At 43.3% G+C, this 21,050-nt stretch overlaps 1 protein-coding gene across 3 annotated transcripts in view; it reads right to left on the bottom strand.

Moving 5' to 3' along the window:
• The window catches only part of MYZAP (myocardial zonula adherens protein), a 93,435-nt gene that overhangs the window by 48,501 nt on the left and 23,884 nt on the right, over positions 1 to 21,050 (bottom strand). For all 3 annotated transcript variants that reach the window (XM_001171951.4, XM_001171934.5, XM_009429219.4), the window contains exons 3-8: positions 18,643 to 18,798; positions 15,149 to 15,241; positions 10,956 to 11,069; positions 7,003 to 7,155; positions 4,298 to 4,423; positions 3,117 to 3,245 (exon numbers count right to left, since the gene is read on the bottom strand). In XM_001171951.4, the coding sequence (XP_001171951.1) occupies positions 3,117 to 3,245; positions 4,298 to 4,423; positions 7,003 to 7,155; positions 10,956 to 11,069; positions 15,149 to 15,241; positions 18,643 to 18,798 (771 nt within the window). The remainder of the gene's footprint in view (positions 1 to 3,116; positions 3,246 to 4,297; positions 4,424 to 7,002; positions 7,156 to 10,955; positions 11,070 to 15,148; positions 15,242 to 18,642; positions 18,799 to 21,050) is intronic.

Below are 21,050 nucleotides of genomic sequence, written 5' to 3'. Positions count from 1 at the left end.
CTAACCTTGTGGAAATTTGCTATGGTAGCAATAGGAAACATACGCGCACTAAGCCGTGCACTTTGTACACTTTGCTATATATATGTATATTTAGAAGTTTGCCCAAAAAAGAGTCTGGAGTCATTTCTTTGGACAAAGCTGAAAAATGTTCATAAAAACATGGTGCCCGTCATAACCGAAATTGTGCTAAAAATACATTACAGATGTTAGTGTAACAAATTTCCTTAAAATGGAAGTTTATCAAATAACGCTCACTAATTGGGAGATTATTTTACTTTAGGTCCTTCTCTAAGAACTAATGTTCCTCATCTTTATGTTCGGAAATTCCACCCAGCAAACTCTTACTAGCTACATAGATTCCAAACCTCTTTTCTACCAAATTATTAAAAGCAAATCTTTGAAAATTTAACTGCCACAACTTCTGAAGCTATAAGCAGTGGTGTACCAAGAGGTAGGCCAAAGGGGTGGGGAAACAGTCCACCTTGAGCAGGAAGAATATATTATCTCTGAAATATTTAAAATAACAAAGGTAGATCAACTTTGACTGGGGTTTTGTTACTGTTTTTAAATCTCTACAGCAAATGCACATTCTTATGGCCTGGCCTGAGCAGAACATTCCTCCTGCCCCTATGTGGTTGGAAGTTTTACATTAGCCCCGAAATAACAGTGATAAAAGCTTTCACAAGTGAATGCCTCCCTCCAAAAAGAAAAAAAAAACAAAAAACAAGAAAGAAAAAGGCTGTCATAAAGTAGAGCAAGGTCTAACTTACAGCACAATTTTAAAATTTGTTTTAAATTGAGGTACAATAAATCTTAAGTGTACACTGCACAATTATTTCTTACATTTGTAAACACCTGTGAAACCACTGCCTAGATTATGGCATAGACTATTATCTGTTCCCCAGAAGGGTCCCTGGTAGAGAACACTCCTTAAAAGATTTTTACTGATCAGAAAAAAAGGTGTTTGAAATACAGTGCTCAGCAAGAGAAACAGTAAACTAAGGCATATGGCAGAGAAGCCATTCAAAAGCACATGGTTTGTCCTTGAGCAAAATCCAAAACTGAGAGCAGGATACGTACACTGCCACAGCCCTGCCTAGGACATGCCGTTCGCGTAGTGTGAGACAGGGATTTGGCCAGATTCCTGCTCTCAAAGATTTATCCCTGAAAAGGAAACAGTGTAAATTGGCCTATCTAATGTTAGTTCAATAAATAGAGCATTTCTCTAGCCTAAATGGAAAGGAAGATTTAGAGAAAGGACAATACATTTCCAATCACTAAAGAAGAAGCCAACACCACTTGGGGAAGGTTTTGTGTTTCCTAAATGCTGGCAGGGAGGGCTGGCCTTACCAGCTTCCTGGCTCTACCCATTCATCCCACATGAGGGCTCCATGTGAAAATCAGTGGGGAAAGACAAGAAACTTTCAGAACCTCAGGACAGCAGTGAAGATAAGCATAAAATGGGTCGCGCTAAAGACAACCTGACTCTGAGGGTAGACACTTAGGCAACCTTGTAACAGGGTAAAAATCATAGCCACAAATGATCGAAACCTTACTATATACGAGGAACCATGCTTAGCACTTGGCGTGGATTTTTCTCATTTATTGCTCACAAAAGCCCTAAGAATAAGAAGTACCATTATCAGCATTTTACAGAAGTGGAGACTGAGTTTGGACAAATCAAGTAAGTGCAAACAACTACAAAGAGACACAAGATTCAAATCCCCAGACTGTCTGATTCTAAAGCCTATGTTCATGACCACTACCTGTGGTTTCTCTGTATAACGGCATCTCCCCCAGACCACCCTACTATGCTGCCTGCTCACCTTGCTTCTTTACGCTGCAGAAAAAACCTGCTGCCCAGAGAGAGAGCATCTGAGTTAACTGGGATCTTCTGCTGTTGTAGGAGGACAATAATGTGGGAGGAAGCTCACTCAAGCTCTAGAAAGCCCCCTTGTTGCCCAATCTTCACCATCACCCCCTCTGGTCAATACTAATGTTAGTCCTGACTAAGCCAATCACCTACTCTTCAATAAAAGATGGGATTCTGTTTTCCCAGGGGGTAGCAGGGAGATTGTAATTGACTCTTTAGTTTGCCCAAGTCTCTCCCAAGTAAAAAGCTGAAGAGCTAAAACGAAGCACCCAGTGAGCTCTGAAGCTCCAGAGAACTGAATTTCATGCAGTTCCCATAGTGGCGACACCTCGCCTTATGAGGGGACAGTACAGGGGCTTATGCTGCAAACACCATGAGTTAAGGCGACCTCTTCTCAGCATCACATGAAGCCTGACAATGACCTTGCTCTTGCTGCCCCACCTCTGCCTCCATCATCAGATTGGAGATTCTTGGCATCCCGAATGAGTCACAGGGTGCTAATAATGTCAGGGTCTTGGCAGGTCACTGCTCTCTGCAAACTCATATGCAGCCAGGGAGCCATTCCCAGAAACCAGCCACAGACTTGGCCCTGAACTCCTGGGTCCAGAAGTCAGCCGTCACCTGCTAAAGGTCACCCATCCTTTCTCTTCCTTCTCTTCCTTCCTTTCCTCTTTCCTTTCTCCCACCACTTCCTCCCCTTCCTCCACTTCCTACTTAATTCCTGGCCTCTTCCCTTTCACTAGACAGGCTTCATTATCCCAGCTGAGCTCCCGCCTTCCTCAGGTTCCCCCACCACACTCACCAGCCTGCTTACAACACCTAGAGAAATGGGGCCTCCCTACTCTCTCAAGTCCCCAGCGTGTCAAGGAAAAGCCAACCCTTGAGACACATGCCCCAGAAACAACAGGGTTGCTGTGTTGATGTAACACCTAAATAGGGCTTGATAATTCAATGGATAAACTAAGTTCACACCTGGGGCACCAGCAAAGCAAGGCTGCTAAAATATTAATTTTTCTAAAGAATTTCACAAGTAATATTTTTTAAAAGCATCAAAATAGTTATCATGGGAAAAATGAGAACTTTGTTGGACTTTCTTATACTTTATTTTATAGCTTTGTCTTTTTTTTTTTAATTGCAAATTTTGGAGGTGAGAGGAATCCATATCCAGGGCTTCTCGTATCTCAGATGGACCTACAGGGAAAAGTCTGGGCAAGTGGGCAATAGGCCCAACGCTGTGTCCTACCTTTTCCATGCGCTCAATCAGCCTGTCCAGCTCCCCGATCCTCTGGTCTTTCTCCTCTAGGCTGATCTCTGCTGCTTGCATCTTTTTATTGGCTTCTTCAATCGCTTTCAGAAAACTATTGGTTTCTTCCTGCAAAAGAAATATACTCTCCTAAGTACAGGCATGGAGTACCGAGGCTACTCACCGGGATCCAATCAGCTCTGGCCTCGCTAGATCACAATTTCTCTTTAAAACATGACCTTGGAACCTGAAAGCGTCTCACAGATCATGAACTCAACCTCATGGTTCTGGTTGTCACCTATGAATAAAGATACATCATGTGGCCGGTTAATGGGCCTCACTACTTTTTTTTTCCCTTTTTTCCCTTAAGTCTTTATATCCAAAAGGTGTAAAAGAGGCCTACAAATGTTTAATAACATTAAGTTGATGCTCAGAATGTCACTGTATTTGCCAGAAGTGTAAGGGAATTAGAACCAGATCTGGAATTGAATGCAGAATTCCCAGATCCTTCTCCCACAATGCAATACATCAGCTCATTACTAACAAGAAAACCCAGTCAATCATCAGAACATGTATTAAGCCTCTACGGACACAGATGAGCCAGACATGGAGTCCCTGCCTTCAGGAACTTATAATCTCCTGGAAAAGCCAAGATGTGAGACGCACAGCCCCACTCTAATGGCAGGTATAAAAGAATTCCAAAGTAAAAGCAGAGAGAGAGTGAGTGAGCTTCCTAAGGACAGATAATGCTTCTGGCTCCATGACTGGGAGAGACTCCAGGCATGGAGAGGGTGGCATTTAAGGCTTTTAGGGAGCTTAGGCAAGATCAAAGACAGGGAAGGAGGAAATTTCAGGTAGAGAGAAGCAAATGGAGGGAGGGAGGGCACAGCTGCGGGCAAGCCCAGGGTTTGCTTAGATGCTGGCAAATTGTCAGATGAGCTAGAAAAAGGTATGTATTTAGAGACAGACAAGGGGCTATTCTGAGTAGGGAGGGGGATGAATAAAGGCAGAGGGGAAGAGGGGAGGGGAGTGAATGAGCAGATGAATAATTCCTTGATCCCTTACCCATGGCTGAGTCTACTGATCCACCTCTAAGAATAAACACTACTACGTATACATCACCAACAATAATGAACCAACAATTCCCGGTAAGTTTACATCGGCAGCTACAACACACACACCAGAAGAGCCTCCTTCTCAGCACTGTGCTTCCTCTGTTCTTCCTGCAGCTTCTCCTCATACTGGCTGTACAGCTTCTTGGTCATCTCTCGCATCACCTCAGCATTGGCTTCTTGGGACGATTCCACCTACAACGAGACTCATTTCAGAACGACAGCTTTTGCAGGGCCCAGCGGAATTGGCAGCTTCCACTGTGCATTTCATGTGGGGACTCACAGAGGTAGTGAGCCCATCCACTGGGTTCTGCAGCAGAGAGACACAGCAAGACCTAACAGGGAAAGGGAGGAAGAGGGGTGAGCAGAGCCACAGAAAAATAAAAGTGGCATTTCACACGAATTTTGGGGGGCATTCTCAGGACAAAGGTATGCTCCACATGAGTGACTTTTTCAAAAGGTAGAAACTTATTTCTCTATGCAATCTCATCAGTTGCATTGGCCAAGCCAGTTTCTAGGTAAGACCAGCTAAGCTCAAAGGAGAAATCTGGACTCACCCTTTGCATACCCTTGTGCTTTCCTAATTGTTGCTTTTGGAAACATTCCAACCTAGCATGGGGAACACTAAGCTGGCACCCCTAGTACTGAAGCAGGCCTGGCTTAGGAGGTGAGAAAAAGTCAGTGGAGTTGCAGGTGGGCAGGGCTTAGGTTGGTGGTGGCTGGTGCCTCCTGTTTGCCAGGCCACGTTCTCACACACAGACTTCCCGCCATTGATTTGATGCTGCAGAAGGTTTGCTCTCATCCCCTCCTTCCAGGTTATCACCTATTGCAGAGAGCTGAGTTTGCTGCATACCTAAACTCTGGAAAAGGGAAGCATTCTTCAAACTCAATAGGTTACATGATGTTATCTCCAAGATGTGACAAGTCTCTCTTGACGCCCTTGACTTCTCCCTTCTCATCACTGGGTAAGTGTTGGCACCAAGAAGTCCCAAAGTGGAAAATCCTGAGCAGAGCTTATGACCAGCTGAGAGAGACCCTGTGTGCTGTGTGCTCCATTTGCAGTGCACGCACAGCTTGCTGGAAGGGCTCTGTCCCTGGAGGCCCATTCACTCTGCATCCAGGTCATGTAACATACCCTGAGTTCCTGAAGCTTTTTTTTTTTTTTCAATTTGGGGAGTAAAATAGGAGGAGTAGGAGAAACCTTTTTAACTCCACTGTCAGGATGAAAACAAGCATCAGTCTCTAAAACAGGCAACTGTGGGCTGGAGTTAAAGGCCTGGACTCCAGGGAAGCAGCCAGATTGCCAAGCAGCCTAATGATGTCCCCAGATGCCTGGTGACAGGCGACCTCTGGAACCAACAGGACTGAACAGGACACACACATAGAGTAGACACTCAATAAATATTTGTGGAATGAATGATTGAATAAATCCCCTAAGCTGAAAAAAAAATTACTTAAATCAGTAATTTCAGGCTTTTTTAGCAACATAAACTTTTTTCACCCCCCAAGTAACTCTTACTGAGAAAGGCAATATATGGAAAAGAAGAGCTGCCCTATTAGAAGTGAATATACAGAGGAGATGATCTGTCCCATGGCTGTGGCAGGCCAAGTGAACTGGCAGCAGATCCCCAGGGCGGCAATACAGAGACCGGGCAGCGGACCGGCAGCCCCTCTTCCCCACCCAGCCTACCCCTGTGAAGGGGCCCACACTTCCCAGTTTGTCTCCCTAACTAAATTACCAATAGTACCACCTTTCACTCCCTCACATATTCTGCTTTGAGCAATAAACTGTGTGGATACGCTACTCATAAGATAGCCTAAGTCTGTGCTGACCAAAATTTTCAAACCACAGACTTACATAAAAAGGAATTCATCCAAGATATAATTTATTAAGTGCCCTCCAGGAGCCATTCATGGATCTGCTCCTGTCACCGGGTAGGAAGTCTACCCACGGTTTAAATTTGGGAGGGGCACTAATGCCTCTAGGGCATTAGAAGTTCAGCTAAGGAATGCTCCCAGCCTAGGGGGCCAAATGGGACATTCCCCAGTGTCCCTAGTCACCCACCAATTTTCTTCTTGAGAATATTGTACTTGGGGTACAGCCCAAGTACCAGCTAATTGTGTGCCCCTCAGCTCTTTATTGTCAAGCCAAACAGAAAGGACTTGGGACCTCAAAGAAAATCTAAACAGTGAAGGGAGAGATCTCCAAGGCTTCTGATGTCCCAGATCTGTGGGCATCCCAAGCGTCTTCTCAGTAATATAACAACAGCACCATGGTGAGTGTCTAAAGAGCCCTTGAAGGGACTGGAGGCCAAGAAAGGCATGCCCAATGGGGGCATTTATGGAGAAGCCCCAATCTGGGCCAAGCACGGTGGCTCACGCCTGTAATCCCAGCACTTTGGGAGGCCAAGGCAGGCGGATCACCTGAGGTCAGGAGTTCGAGACCAGCCTAGCCAACATGGTGAAACCCCTTCTCTACTAAAAATACAAAAATTACTGGGCAAGGTGGCACGCGCCTGTAATTCCAGCTACTCAGGAGGCTGAGGCACGAGAATTGCTTGAACCCGGGAGGCGGAGGTTGCAGTGAGCCATGATTGTACCACTGCACTCCAGCCTGGGTGACAGAGTGAGACTCTGTCTTAAAAAAAAAAAAAAAATCCAGTGAAGAAGAGAATGGAGAAAAGGAAATGGAAAGGTTGAAGAAGGGAAGAGAAAAGGGAGAAGTAAAGAGGAGAAAGGTTCATAGAAAATAAATCTAGGCTTTTATACTCCACCTTCATTTTTAGCAGCTGGTTTTCAACTTGCGCTACCTCCAACTGCCTCTGCTTTTCCCTCAGCTTGTCCATGGATGCTTCATACGTCTGCTGCAGATTTCTGATTTGATCCTTAATGTTGCTGTTTTCCAAAGTCACATCCACGAGGGTTTTCTGTGAGGATGAAAATAAAAACAAAACCAGATCCAGTGGCGTGAAAACACATGGGCTGCACCACACGCTGGGGCATCCCCTTATCATTAACCACTGGGGTAGCTGTCCTAGGCTACAGCAACTGCCAGTCTGGGACCTTGTGCTGTGAGGGACTGTGGGTCTCCCATGGTGGCCAAGAGGTCTGCCCCTGTAGCTTGGAGGGACTGAAAACCTCTCCCATACCATCCCATAGCTGCTGCCAACACCACTTGCCACTGCTTAGGATGGATGGAAATGGATTAAAATGGAGTCCTTCCAAGGAAAAGTATTATAATACATCATTTCACATGGGAAAAAAAAACAGCTTTTGAAAATAGTAAGTATAGTATAATCCCATTTTGAAAAATATGTATAAGCATTGGTTCAAATATATGTTTATGCACTGGGGGGAAAAAGACCAGGAGGAAATATGAATGATAGTTTTCACTATGTGATAGGGCTATGGATATCTATTTTCTTATTTATTTTTTCTGTATTTCCCAAATTGCCACAATGAAATCAGAAAACAAAATACGAGCTTTATAGAATAGAGATATTCCTCTTTTTATTCTTTTTCTTTTTCTTTTTTTTTGTTTTTGAGACAGAGCCTCACTCTGTCACCCAGACTGGAGTGCAGTGGCACGATCTCGGCTCACTGCAACCTCCGCCTCCCAGGTTCAAGCAATTCTCCTGCCTCAGCCTCCCGAGTAGCTGGGACTACAGGCGCCTGCCACCACACCTTGCTAATTTTTGTATTTTTAGTGGAGATGGGGTTTCACCGTATTGGCCAGGCCGGTCTCGAACTCCTGACCTCGTGGTCCACCTGACTCGGCCTCCCAAAGTGCTGGGATTACAGGCGTGAGCCACCACGCCCGGCCTCCCTTTTTTCTTAAAAGAACTATCCCTTCTGCACTTCTAGACTGCCTGCCAGGATAGTGACAACGTGACTAAGAATACTCACATACCTGCAAACATTTCACCTTCCTCCCTTAGGCACAGAAGGGTAGTAATAAAGAAGTACTAAGGAAAAGAATTTGGTAATGCAGACAAGTGATTTTTGCTCCAGGCCGCACTGAAGCGAGGATGTTTAAATCAATAGTGTTGGCCATGCGTGATGGCTCATGACTGTAATCCCAGCACTTTGGGAGGCCGAGGTGGGAGGAGCACCTAAGCCTTGAGTTCAAGACTAGCCTGGGCAATTACAAAAAAAATTTAAAAACCAGCTAGACATGGTTGTGTGTACCTATAGCCCCAGCTACCCAGGAGGCTGAGGCATGAGGATCACTTGAGCCTAGGAGGTCAAGGCTGCAGTGAACTATACCACACTGCTGCACTCCAGCCTGCACAACAGAGCAAGACCCCATCTCTAAAAAAATAATAAAAAAGAAAAAGAAAAAAATGGTGGTGCTGTTTACTGCTTTGGTTTCTACTTGGTTAACTCTCCTTAGAGATAAATGGCCTCCACAGAATCCGTGCCGTTGGAAAGTCATCTTCTACTATGTCCCCAGTCATCTACAATTTCAGATTAGAAGATGTGAAAACCCTGGTGTTGGGCACTGTTTCTCACACCTCTGTGCTCTTGTCTAGATGATCAGTCTCTGAAGCTTCCTCAATTCCTCAGCCTCTACTTTGGACAATATAAGCCTTTCACTCCTAAACCTACTTGAATCAAGAAAAAGAACTTCTGAAGGAGGTGATTAGATACTAAAGGAAATACTGAAGCCATTTGGAAGCATGGAGTCACAGAACATTTGAGCTTCAAGGGGCTTTAGAAACCACCTAGGCCAACCACCCACTCCCCTAGCCCCACTGGCTTCACAGATTCTACTCTTGTATCCATACAAAAACCTACACTCTGGTCCAAGAGACCAGGATTCTTCTAATCCTGGCTCTGTCACTAGGTAGGCATCTTGCTCATGTCATTTCTCTCTGGCGGCCTCAGTTTGTTTATTCATAAAACAAAGGGATTAGAGATCCTCTCAGTTCTTTCTAGCTCTGACATTCTATGGAATCAAACCAAGGGTCTGGTCTCCCTGTCAATAATAATGAAAGTGGACAGAGTGGGCCAGTGGAAGAGGCTGGGATCTTGCATAAGGAAGAAGCCAGCTCTCTTCAGACTCGGTCCACCAGGTACCCGAGTGGTCCTCAGCATCAGTGCCTAACACCATGCATCAGCCCTCTTCCTCTAGCAGGTTGAGTTTCCTGTTGTGAGATGGCTTCTCCTTCTTCCAATGCCCCCTCCTCCTCCCCCTCCCTCTCCCCTCCCCCTCCCTCTCCCCTCCCCTTCCCCCTCCCTCTCCCTCTCTCTTTGTCTCTCTCTTTCTCTTCCTCTCAGCGGTTTTAGCTGTAAGGCTCCTTTGGCTGTCCAGGACTAAGAGCCTGCATGATAACTAGGAATCAGTCAAGGTGCCTGGGTCAGAGCTAGCCCAGCTCAAACAGCTGACCTCTGCAGTAAATGCCAGAGTGTTGGCCAGATGGCAAAGCAGAAGAATTGCCAGAAAATACTGGCAAATATATTTTTTTTTCTGGGAAGAAAAACCAGAGATGTAGTACAAATACCAACTAAGTCTGAACTCAGGTGAGATAAAGCCCTTGCTGGTGGGCTGCGAATGAGACGGCGTCCGAAAGGGGAGGAAAGGGAGCCTCGGCCAGCCCCCCTGACCACAGGAGGAAGGGAAAACAAAGGCTGCTGAGCAAACCAGACCCAGTGGGGCTTGGCCTGAGGCCAGGGGAAAGCTGGCATACACTCAAGAGAGCCAGGAAAAGGGTGGGACTCAGAAGCCCCACCAGAAATGGGCATTGCAGATGACCCCAAACACGAGGCCACCCGGACCCACTCCAGGACAGTGGCCGAGCCCTGCTGTTGTCACTGCTGCCATACCAACTGTTATCAGAGAACTAGGGGAAGTGGAGAATCCCAACATGAAATTTTATTTATCTAACAAATTACTTATATAGAACCAGAAAGGATTTGAAATAGCTTTTGGAACTTTTGAGAGGAGGGTAAAAAGATAAGAGCCAAATAAATTTGGAGGAGAGGTAAAAACTGTTGTTCATATATTTGGAAATGAAGACCAAGGGAAGCTATTTCAAATACATACAATGCTTTGCTTTGAACATTTTCAAATTAATTTGCATGTTAGGGGACTTGTAAGAGTAAGAATGGGAAGCACTTGAATGGTTAGCTCCTGTAAACCAAATCAACCAAGAAAACAATCCCTCAAAGTGAGGTAACAACATGCATTTTCACAAATATAAGATACCGGGTCTTTCTGTTTCCTTGTCTGCTACAAAAGACGTGGAATATCCATGATTCTTTCTGATACAAAATAATTTCTAATTATAAAAAAGTGTTTACAGGCCTTTTTTATATTGCTTGCCATGAAGGAGTACAGATTGTCCTTAGTGAAGTCTGTGTTATTCTGTGATTAGGTGGCACTTCCTGTGGCACTGGGACTGGAGGAAGAGGGCTGATGTGTGGGGTTAGGCACTGATGCTGAGGACCACTCGGGTATCTGGTGAAGCAAGCGACATCTCTCACACCAAACTCAGGGTCTAAATTTCCTTTTCAGAGAGCAAAAACAAAGCTTTAGAGTCTCAGCTTGGAAATGCTTCCTTCAGTTTCCTACACTGTCTTCTGGGCACAGTCTTCACAGTGGTTCTGCTTAAAGAATTCTCAATCATGAGCTAAGGATGTTCTGTGACTTATTTTTCTACAAAGGCACAGGCCCCACTCTTGATTAAGCTGGGTTGCCCTGTCATAGCAGTAAGCAGATGAGTACCTGCAGGCCAATGGAATCTGACGCCAAGGCTGAGTTCATGGCATTAAAATGATCCAGGGCAGACGACTGGGTTTGGATGTGATTCTCCAGATACTCCTGCTGAGCATGGGAAACCTGGACAGATCGAGGAGACAGTCACACAAAATCAATCCCTATACGTTCACGACAATCTTCAGTTAGGCTGGAACTTTCTTCTGTTAGAAGCCACATCTACTTCAACAATATCTAAAGTAAAGCTTTAAATTAAAAGTCAACATCTGCATGATCCAGAGAGAAGGGCAAGAATCACCTTCCTTTGGATAGTGTTTACTCACATACCCTCATTTAGCCCTCTCAACAACACTGTGCAGGAGTCAGAATGTTGTCCTTTGTAAGGAAGAAAACAATCAGAGAAGTTATGTGATTTGCTCACTGTCAAACAGCTCAGAAGTGGCACTCCTAGAACTAGAACCCAGTTGAAATAACTTCTGCAGCCACCTTGTTCTTTGTAGTCACCATGGAGAGAATATGCTTTGGTCTCACTCAATTCTCAAGAGTGTTTTTGTAATCTCAGCACTTTGGGAGGCCGAGGCGGTCGGATCACCTGAGGTCAAGAGTTCGAGACCAGCCTGGCCAACGTGGTGAAACTCCATCTCTACTAAAAATACAAAAATTAGCCAGGCATGGTGACGCACGCTTGTAATCCCAGCTTCGTGGAAGGCTGAGGCAGGCGAATCGCTTGAACCCGGGAGGCTGAGGTTGCAGTGAGCCAAGGTTGCAGTGAGCCGAGATGGCGCCATTGCACTCCAGCCTGGGTGACAACAGCGAAACTCCGTCTCATTTAAAAAAAAAAAAAGAGAGAGTTGTTTTGTTGCTGCTGTTGTTGCTGCTGTCTTTGTTGGGTGTGTGTGTTTAACATGTCTGAGTCAGAAGCCATTCTTGACCTAGATATTGGTAAGAGGCTAGATACAGTTAGGACTGAGGGTGGAAGGCCCCCCATGTGGCCTCTGGGAGCAGCAGAAAGCAGCCCAGGCGCAGCAGAGCAGGAGGTGCACTCTGGGGAGTGGAGACAGAATTGAAGCAGCAAGCCAGGCCCAGGAGCATGTGGCAGCTTTGTGTTCAGCAGTGTGTTTCAATAGCAATAATTTAGCAATCTTAATCTGGCTGCAGTAGGTAGGATGACTTGGAGAAGGAGGAGACCAGTAGGCAGAGAGACAGGGTTTCTGGGACAATTCTAGCATGAGAAAATGAGGGTGTGTAGGAGATGGTGATGGAAAGCGAGGAGCAGAGTTTTGTTTATGCATCTATTGCAAATCCAATTCTTTGGCTTTGATGACAGTCATTGGTGTCTGACAGTCATGGCAGAATGACTTTCCATAAGCAGGTGAGAATTTCACAAATGTCCTCCCACATGCCAGTGGGAATGGGCTGGGTAGATATGTTTATACAGCCCCACTCCTATAATCAAGGAAGGGGCTAGGTAGATAAATTTACATAGCCCCACTCCTATAATCAAGGAATGGGGTAGGGAGATATATTTACGTAGCCCCACTCCTATAATCAAGGTACTAGGTGTTACTTAAGCACCTAATCTCACAGCCCAGCCATAAATTGAACTCTGATGCATGACTGTTGTAACTGCCCTTCTTTCCCACAGATATTAACTCTTATGGAAGGTACGTCACATAGACAGGGACTTTTATCTTTGGGAATATTAATAATAAATTTTTTTAAATGTCCACAAGCATTAGCTTGGCTAAACTAGAAGAAGGTTATTTTTCTTAAATTTTTGAGTAGGTAATACACTCACATGGTGCAAACATTTCAAAAGTATAAAGTTACTTTTATATTTTTATAAAAAATTACTACCCTGCTCAGTTACCACCCTGCCTCCCAATTAGAAACAGTTGTTAGTTACTTTCTGGATTAACCTTTTAGTAACTTTTTGTGCACACACAGAACAATCCTGATATGTTTATCTTCTCTTCCTGTTCTATATAAATGGTAGCAATTTTTTCCTACATATTTTCTTGCATCTTGCTTTTTTTCACCATCTACATCTTTCTGTATCTCCCCTTCAAGGGATTACTTGCTTTTTCTTTTTTTTTTTTTAATTTACAACTGCATATATTCTATTGTAGAGATACATCATTTATCTTACTTTCCCTTATTTTTTTTTTTTGAAACAGGGTCTCACTCTGTCACCCAGACTGGAGTGCAGTGGCACAGTCTTGGCTCACTGCAACCTCCACCTCCCAGGCTCAAGCGATTCTCCTGCCTCAGCCAACTGAGTAGCTAGGATTACAGGCCTGCACCACCATGCCCGGCTAATTTTTGTATTTTTAGTAGAGACAGGGTTTCACCACATTGGCCAGGCTGGTCTCGAACTCCTGACCTCAAATGATCCACCTGCCTCGGCCTCCCAAAGTGCTGTGATCATAAGCGTGAGCCACCGTGCCTGGCCACTTTCCTCTTCTTGATAGACATTTAGGTTTCCAATTGTTTTACTATTACAAACAATGCTACAATAAATAAATCTATCCTTATGTCTTTCCTCATATGTGAGAGTCTACCTGTAGAATAAATGCTAGGAATAGAATTGCTGGGTCAAAGGATCTAAACATCTGTAATTTTGATCGATAATGCTGAATTGTTCTCTGTAAGAGTAATAGCAAATTGCATTTTCATCAGCAACCCTCTTCTTTGCCCACAGGCCTGTGAACAATGTCCTGACCCACTCTTGCACTTTGGCGGATCTAATAGATAAAAATTATATCATGGGATGGTTTTAACCCGCATTTATCTTACGATGAGGTGAGGCAGAGCATCCTGTCATACACAAAAGAGCTCTCTCCATCTTTCCTTTAGTATACATTACCTGTTACAAATCTTTCACCTATTTTTATGAGTTGTAGCTTTTTTCTTCTTGATTCGTGGGGGATCTTTCAATATTCAGAAAATGAGTCTATTATGTGTGATACGAAGGACAAATAATTTTTCCCGGTCATTTGACTTTGACATTTTTACCAGCAGGAGTTTCTCATTTTAAAGTTGTCAAAGTTATCAGCCTTTCTTTTCATGGTTTTGGGATTTTATATCATAATAAGAAAAGGCATTCCCTTACCTCAAGGGTATAAATGAATTCACACATATTTTTCTTCTGGCACTTTTGGGTTTTATTTTTCACATTTAAATCTTTGATACTTTAGGAATTTAGCCAGGTATAAGACTTCCAACAGCACATAAGTTTTCCCAATAGCACATATTGACTAGTCCATTTTCCTTCCTTTTTTGAGATGCTACATTTATCACATATAGGGGTACGTTTCTGGAGTACTTTTTATTGATGTTTGTCTATTTATGTGCCACTATGATACTGTTTCAATCTCTGAGGCTTTTTCACTTTCTTTTAACATTTAATAAGGCTACTCCCTCTCGTTGCTCTTTTTTCCCATTATTTTCCCAATCTTTTTATTTATTTTCTATATAAACCTTAGAATCACCTACTCCACTTATAAAAAACAAAACCTGTTGGTCTTTTTATTGAGTCATATTAAAATGGTACAGTAATGTGGATCTTATGATGCTGAATCTTCCTTTCTAAGCACATGGTGTTTCTTTCCACTTATTATAGTTGACTCCTAGGTATGTAGTATTTTTCTGTTGATGATATTTTGGGAATTTTTTGTATATTGAAACCTCTTTGTATATTATATATTAATTTTATATCCTCTGTGTGTGTGTGTATAAAATTTTATACCCTGCTACAAATAACAAATTCTTTACTTGTTTGTAGTAGTTTTTCTTTCATCATTTCATGTTCACTTGAGCTTTCCAGGTATACAATCATATAGTTTGTAAACAGTGATAGTTTTACATCTACCTATGCCATGTTTAAACCTATATGTTTATTTCTCTTGTTTGGCTAGTATGTGAAGAACAATATTAAATAATAATAGTGATAGCTGGCTTCCTTGTTTTGCTCCTGACTTTGGTGAGAATGCTTTGAATATGAATAAGATTATTCTTACCATAAAAATTTCCCTTTAGGTAATAAATTTCATTCTGTGATAAAATTTTGTCAGTTTATTTAAAATGTAATTCTATTGATAAAGAACACTAGATACTCTAATATCTTTAGGCACTAGCCACTGAGGGACCACTCTGAGCCTGCCATGCCTCCCTATCTCCAAGCAACTGAGATAATGACTTACTGATAGTTCCTGGGTGAGCTGTCGAATCTTCTGTCTCATCTCATCATAGTCTCCATACATTCGCTTTCTCACCTTTTCCAAAGTGGCTCTCACCTGCAGCCCACAAAGATACTAGTTAGAGGTCAAGCCATAACATTTTCATACAAGATTTCTAAAACTTTTAAGAAACTCTAAAGAAAGAAGGACCCCGGCCAGGTGCGGTGGCTCAAGCCTGTAATCCCAGCACTTTGGGAGGCCGAGGCAGGCGGATCACAAGGTCAGGAGATCAAGACCACCCTGGCTGACATGGTGAAACCCCGTCTCTACTAAAAATACAAAAATTAGTTGGGGGGTGTGGTCGTGGGCACCTGTAGTCCCAGCTACTCGGGAGGCTGAGGCAGAAGAATTACGTGAATCTGGGAGGCGGAGCTTGCAGTGAGCCAAGATCATGCCACTGCACTCCAGCCTGGGTGACAGAGCAAGACTCCATCTCAAAAAACAAAAAAAAAAAAAAAAAAAAAGAAAAAGAAAGAAGGACCCCACATAAAAATAATCTTAAGAACAAGACAGGAAATTAAGGGAGAAGGTCGCCCCCAACAACTAGTTAGAAACTAGTTAGGAATTATCCAAATAATTTATATATATATAATTTTATTATGTATATATTTTATATACATAATAAAATATATAGGCATATATTAAATATATGCTAATATATATTAATTACATAAAATTATATATAATTACATGTAACTACCATAATAAATATTAATTAGCCAAATAAACTCTGAAGAAAAAATGGTTTGTTGAAATTCACCTATCACCCTCAAATGACAGTTGGGCAAAGTTTTGCCCTTTTCCCATCACATGTTTTTACAAGTAGAATGTGTTTTAACAGACTCGTGGCTAAGAGGACCAAGAAACCAAAAGCAACCTCTGATTTTCCCTCTATCAGCCCTGACTGCCAAAGAGCAATCAAATATCTGGAATGGAAGGAAGTAAAATATGAACCCTGGGGAGCCCATAAATTTGAAAGTCAGTTCCTCAGTAATCACCAATAACACGCAAGGCAGTAAATATAACAAAAGTTCAAGTGATCCCAAAAACACTTGTTTACACAAACGCTGTTCAAGTTTCTCTACAGTACTACTTTCAGAGGGCTAGGAGGACCTTAAAAACTTTCAAAACACAACAAAAGACCTTACAAACAGTCCCTGTCTCCTCCTTTCTTCTGGTATCCCTAGGATGGGGAAAGTACTCAGGAACCCTCAAATAGGGCAGGAAGTCTCAAGGGAGTTTTCTCCAGCACACTCCAGAACTTCTGTTTTAGGAAGGGCCTAAAGATAGCAGTTTGGTTAGAATGTAAGTGTTTAGGACACAGTATTGGAAGGCTTAATTTTGAAGCACATTGTTTTAAAATAGACAGCATGTTTATTAGGGGTTACTGGATATTGGTGGAGATTTGGGGGAAGGGAGAGTCAAGACCCCCAGACTTCCCCACATGAATTCTAAAAATAGAGTCTACTTTCTTGCCATGAAGTACAAACATTTTGGGAAAATGAGGTTAAAAGTACAACTTTTCATTCTAGGCAGGCAGAACGGCTTTCATGTGTGGCCCTGAGCTGGCTCTTGTGCTGCTCCCAGTGGTGAGTAAGTGGAATCTTGAGCTGCATGTCCCTCCCAAAGGCAAATACTGCAATGACCAGGCCAGGGATGGAACTGAAGCCACCTATGGCAGGAGGGACCTGAAAGTTAGTTTTAAGTTGCGGATCACAGTGGAGGGTGGTAATTCCAGGTCACGTGACTTTGGCACATGTCATCCACAGCTCAGGATTAGCCAACATCTCCTCCTGCCTTTGTCTTGGGCAATGTGGGACTCTGGACTCTGTTTAGAAGGTTACTAAGGGAGGAGCCATACCTCCGGAGCATTTAAATGAGGAAGGTCTATGTATTTCCTTGAGAAAAAAATACAAGAAAATTAAAATGTCTGAGCTATTCTTAACAGGAAATTCAGGAATTGAATATTCTGAATGGTTAAAAATTATGTCTGGAGGCCGGGCACAGTGACTTCCACCTGTAATCCCAGAACTTTGGGAAACTGAGGTGGGAGGTTCACTTAAGTCCAGGAGTTTGAGACCAGTCTGGGTCTCTACAAAAACTTATCTGGGTGTAGTGGCGCGCACCTGCAGTCCCAGCTGCTTGGGAAGCTGAGGCAGGAGGATCACTTGAGGGTGGGGAAGTAGAAGCTGCAATAAGCTGTGATTGTGCTGCCGCAGTGAGCTGTGATTGTGCCACTGCACTCCAGCCTGGATGACAGAGTGAGACGCTGTCTCTAAAATATACAATAAAATAAAATTTTAAAATTATGTTTGAAAGGTGGGATAACTAGGAGTTTGAGGTTGGTGGCTGTCATATACATTATGTATATGCGTGCTAATTTTGCTGGCTTTTCCTCATATTTTCTGCTAAGCATTTATTATTTTTTAAATTCAACAAGGAACGTTCCTTTTAAAAACTCACACAAAAGCGAAGACATCGTGAGTTTGCATCTTATCTGAAAACCCACAAAATAAAATGGGGCTCACAGAGCTGTGTTTTTAACCTTAGGTATCAAAGCCCAGCCAACCCCCACAATCTCAACATGAGGACTGAAGCCTGCACAGAGCAAAAGTGACTTGCTGGGCCAGACACAGAGCTGGAGCTCGAAGCAAGGTCTGTGAGCTCACAGGCCTAGGTTGACTCCCTGCCCCTACACTGCCTCTTACAAGCACTTTCTAAGCCACTGGTCTGTAATGTGAGCCCATCAGTGTCAGAGCAGGCCATCTCCTCTTCCACATAAGCTGGGTGGTTTGGTCAAGAGGGGAATCAGTCAATCTAGGGGAACACAGGATGGAATGAAAAGAAGTGGAGAGAGAGAGAAGAAGAAAATACTCCAAAATGTTAACAATTGCTCTGGTTGAATGGTGAGATTATGAGTGATTTTATTTTCTTCTCCATACATGTTTATGTTTCCCAAATTTTCTCAAAAGAACATGTAATTTAAAAGATAGGAAATAAACTACTAAATACAAGGAAATGGCATTGATTGGCTTGGTTGGACAAAGTCTATTGTGGTTGACTTCCTAGCATTTGTTTCAACCCAAATGATTGATCTGAATCAGCCACAGTCTTCCTATTCCTCTTGCCAGGGATGAATTTGGGACTGGTAAGTGCAATAAAGAAAAACCACTCAAGAGCCTCCAAACCCTACACGGAAGGAGGAAGCCATCTGCTCTCCTGATTATACCTACCTAGTAACATCCATCCAGCAGAAGCTCAACCTTTCCTTCCTTGCAGATTTACATCTGTACTTTAACATTACCATGAAGATACACAGAAACATTTCCAGCCAAAATGATAACACTAAGAATTCTTTCAAAATGCCTTATTACATTCACTTCAATGCTTCCAACTCCATCCTCTTGCATGCTACAAAAAGAATACAGGTGGAGGGCAAAAACTCTTAAATGGCTCACATCTTTGATGTAGTTCATCTCTTCTTTCAGCTGACTGGTGGACCACCCATACACCACCATTTCTTTCTGCTGATTTTGATCTGATCTTCGCACCACACCATAAACAACACCCTGAGGAAGTTTCCTGGTAGGTTCTCCATTGCTCAGGTCAAGAAGCTAAAAGAAAGTAGGAAAAGAAAAAAAGAATAATGACTCTTTAGGCCTCATGCACAGTTGTAATAATGGGCCCACTGTGTATGATTATGCAAATTGTGCCCAGCACTCATTGCCTGGCAGTGGAGATGGAGGGAGCAAAAATCCCATCTAGTCTCTGTTCACCAAGGTGATTTGGCATAGGCTTGGGCTGCTTTTACCCCGGAGGAAGAGCACCCTTTGCTGATGTGTATAAGGGCCTGTCCACTCACCTAAGAGTAATTCCCACAAAGATACCAGACGGACTTGCGTTGTCCTAGTAAGAAGAGCAAGCATTTGAAACCTCATGCTCTTAATAATGCTGTCTTTCCCCTTACCCCAGCTTCTCCATATGACTTCAACCTCATCACTAAATACAATGCACAAGGTTGAGGCTGGCAGTCATCTAGCAGCCAAACTGTCCTCTGAGGGTAGGGCTGGTCCTGGGGCCAAGTTCTAAGAAAAGGGGGTAGTGTTAGTACATAACCTGTTGTGACCATTCATGAAATATTTCTGAAAAGCCAGGAAGAGGTGGTGTGACTTCAGCCCAAAAGGATCCTCCCAGTCCTGTTGGCTGGTTCTTAATTCCTTCAGTTAAAGTTTTGGTCATTGTTGAAATGCAAATACCCTTGAGAAACAGTAACATGTCCAAGCCTTAACACGCCTTTATAGAATGAAGGCTTAACAAGCAGGAAAGGGGGAAATTAAGATTTGTTGAGCACCTACTATAGGCTAGAAATATTCCTAATCACATTTAATGTTCACAACCACTCTATGACACAGCAATTGTCCTTTCTGTCCTTTCCACTTCATAGCTGAGAAAACTGAAGTTCAGAGAAGTTAGGCAACTTGCTTATGGACACACACCTACATTCAACCCTGGCTCTGTGATTCTGTCTGACATTAAGCACCTCCCCACACTGCAGGCTATGTTTAGATGCAGGGGGACAGAGTAGGGGCCTCCACAACATGGAAGGGACAGAAGTAAGAAAAAATCCAAGATCAAGGACTGAGACTTCAGACAAACTGGCCTTCTCTCAGTTTTCCCTGGCGCTGACCCAGGTACCTCGACAATCCCACAGCACAGAAACCCAAATTCCATAAGGGTAATTCTGCTGTCCTGCTAACTTTTCAACTGCCTTTACACAGAGATTCTTGCCATGTATTCACAAAAAAAAAAAAAAAAAAAAAAAAAAAAAGCACTTTTTTTTTTAGATGGAGTCTCACTCTGTCACCCAGGCTGCAGGGTAGTGGCATGATCGTGGCTCACTGCAACCTCCACCTCCCTGGTTCAAGTGATTCTCCTGCCTCAGTCTTCCAAGTCAGCTGGAATTACAAGTGTATACCACCACATGGGCTCATTTTTGTATTTTGTTTGTTTGTTTTTGAGACAGAGTCTCACTCTCTCGCCAGGTTGGAGTGCAGCGGCGCAATCTTGGCTCACTGCAACCTCTGCCTCCTGGGTTCAACCAATTCTCCTACCTCAGCCTCCTGAGTAGCTGGGACTAGAAGCACGCCACCATGCCCAACTAATTTTTGTATTTTCAGTAGAGACGGGGTTTCACCATGTTGGCCAGGATGGTCTCGAGCTCTTGACCTTGTGATCCGCCCACCTCGGCCCCCCAAAGTGCTGGGATCACAGGCGTGAGCCACTGCGCCCGGCCAATTTTTGTATTTTTAGTACAGACAAGGTTTCACCATCTGGTCTCAAATTCCTGACCTCAAGTGATCTGCCTGCTTTGGCCTTCCAAAGTGCTGGGATTACAAGCATGAGCCACCTTGCCTGGCCCACAAAGCATTTTTTAACACACAAAACTTTAATTTGCATTTGAAAATCATTCATTGTGGCAGAACAGTAAGTTCTTTATGTACTTTAAGTACTTTATGATTCCATTCATTCAAAGTTTGCAAAATCAAAGAAAGGTCTAGAAAACTATGTGATGATGATTAAACTTACATGTCTCTAAGGAAGGAACCATGGATGGGGTAGGGGCGCTAGAGATCAGGATGACTTTTGCCTTTTTCTTTATACCTTTCTATATTGCTTGTTTTTTGTTTTGTTTTGCTTCGTTTCAATGTAATCTTTTTAAAAAGTAAGAAAATACTACAACCATTGCTTCTTGCCCTTCTTCCCACACTTGGGAAGAGATGGGATGCAAGGAGCTGTGATTCCTTGTACTTGTTTCTGGTAAATGCTTCCCCCTGAGTCCCTTACAGCCGGGCCCCAAAGGCACTGA

Source organism: Pan troglodytes, chromosome 16 (genome assembly GCF_028858775.2).
Source record: "Pan troglodytes isolate AG18354 chromosome 16, NHGRI_mPanTro3-v2.0_pri, whole genome shotgun sequence".
In the NCBI taxonomy this organism is placed as follows: Eukaryota; Metazoa; Chordata; class Mammalia; order Primates; family Hominidae; genus Pan; species Pan troglodytes.
This window is presented reverse-complemented; position numbering and strand designations above follow the sequence as displayed.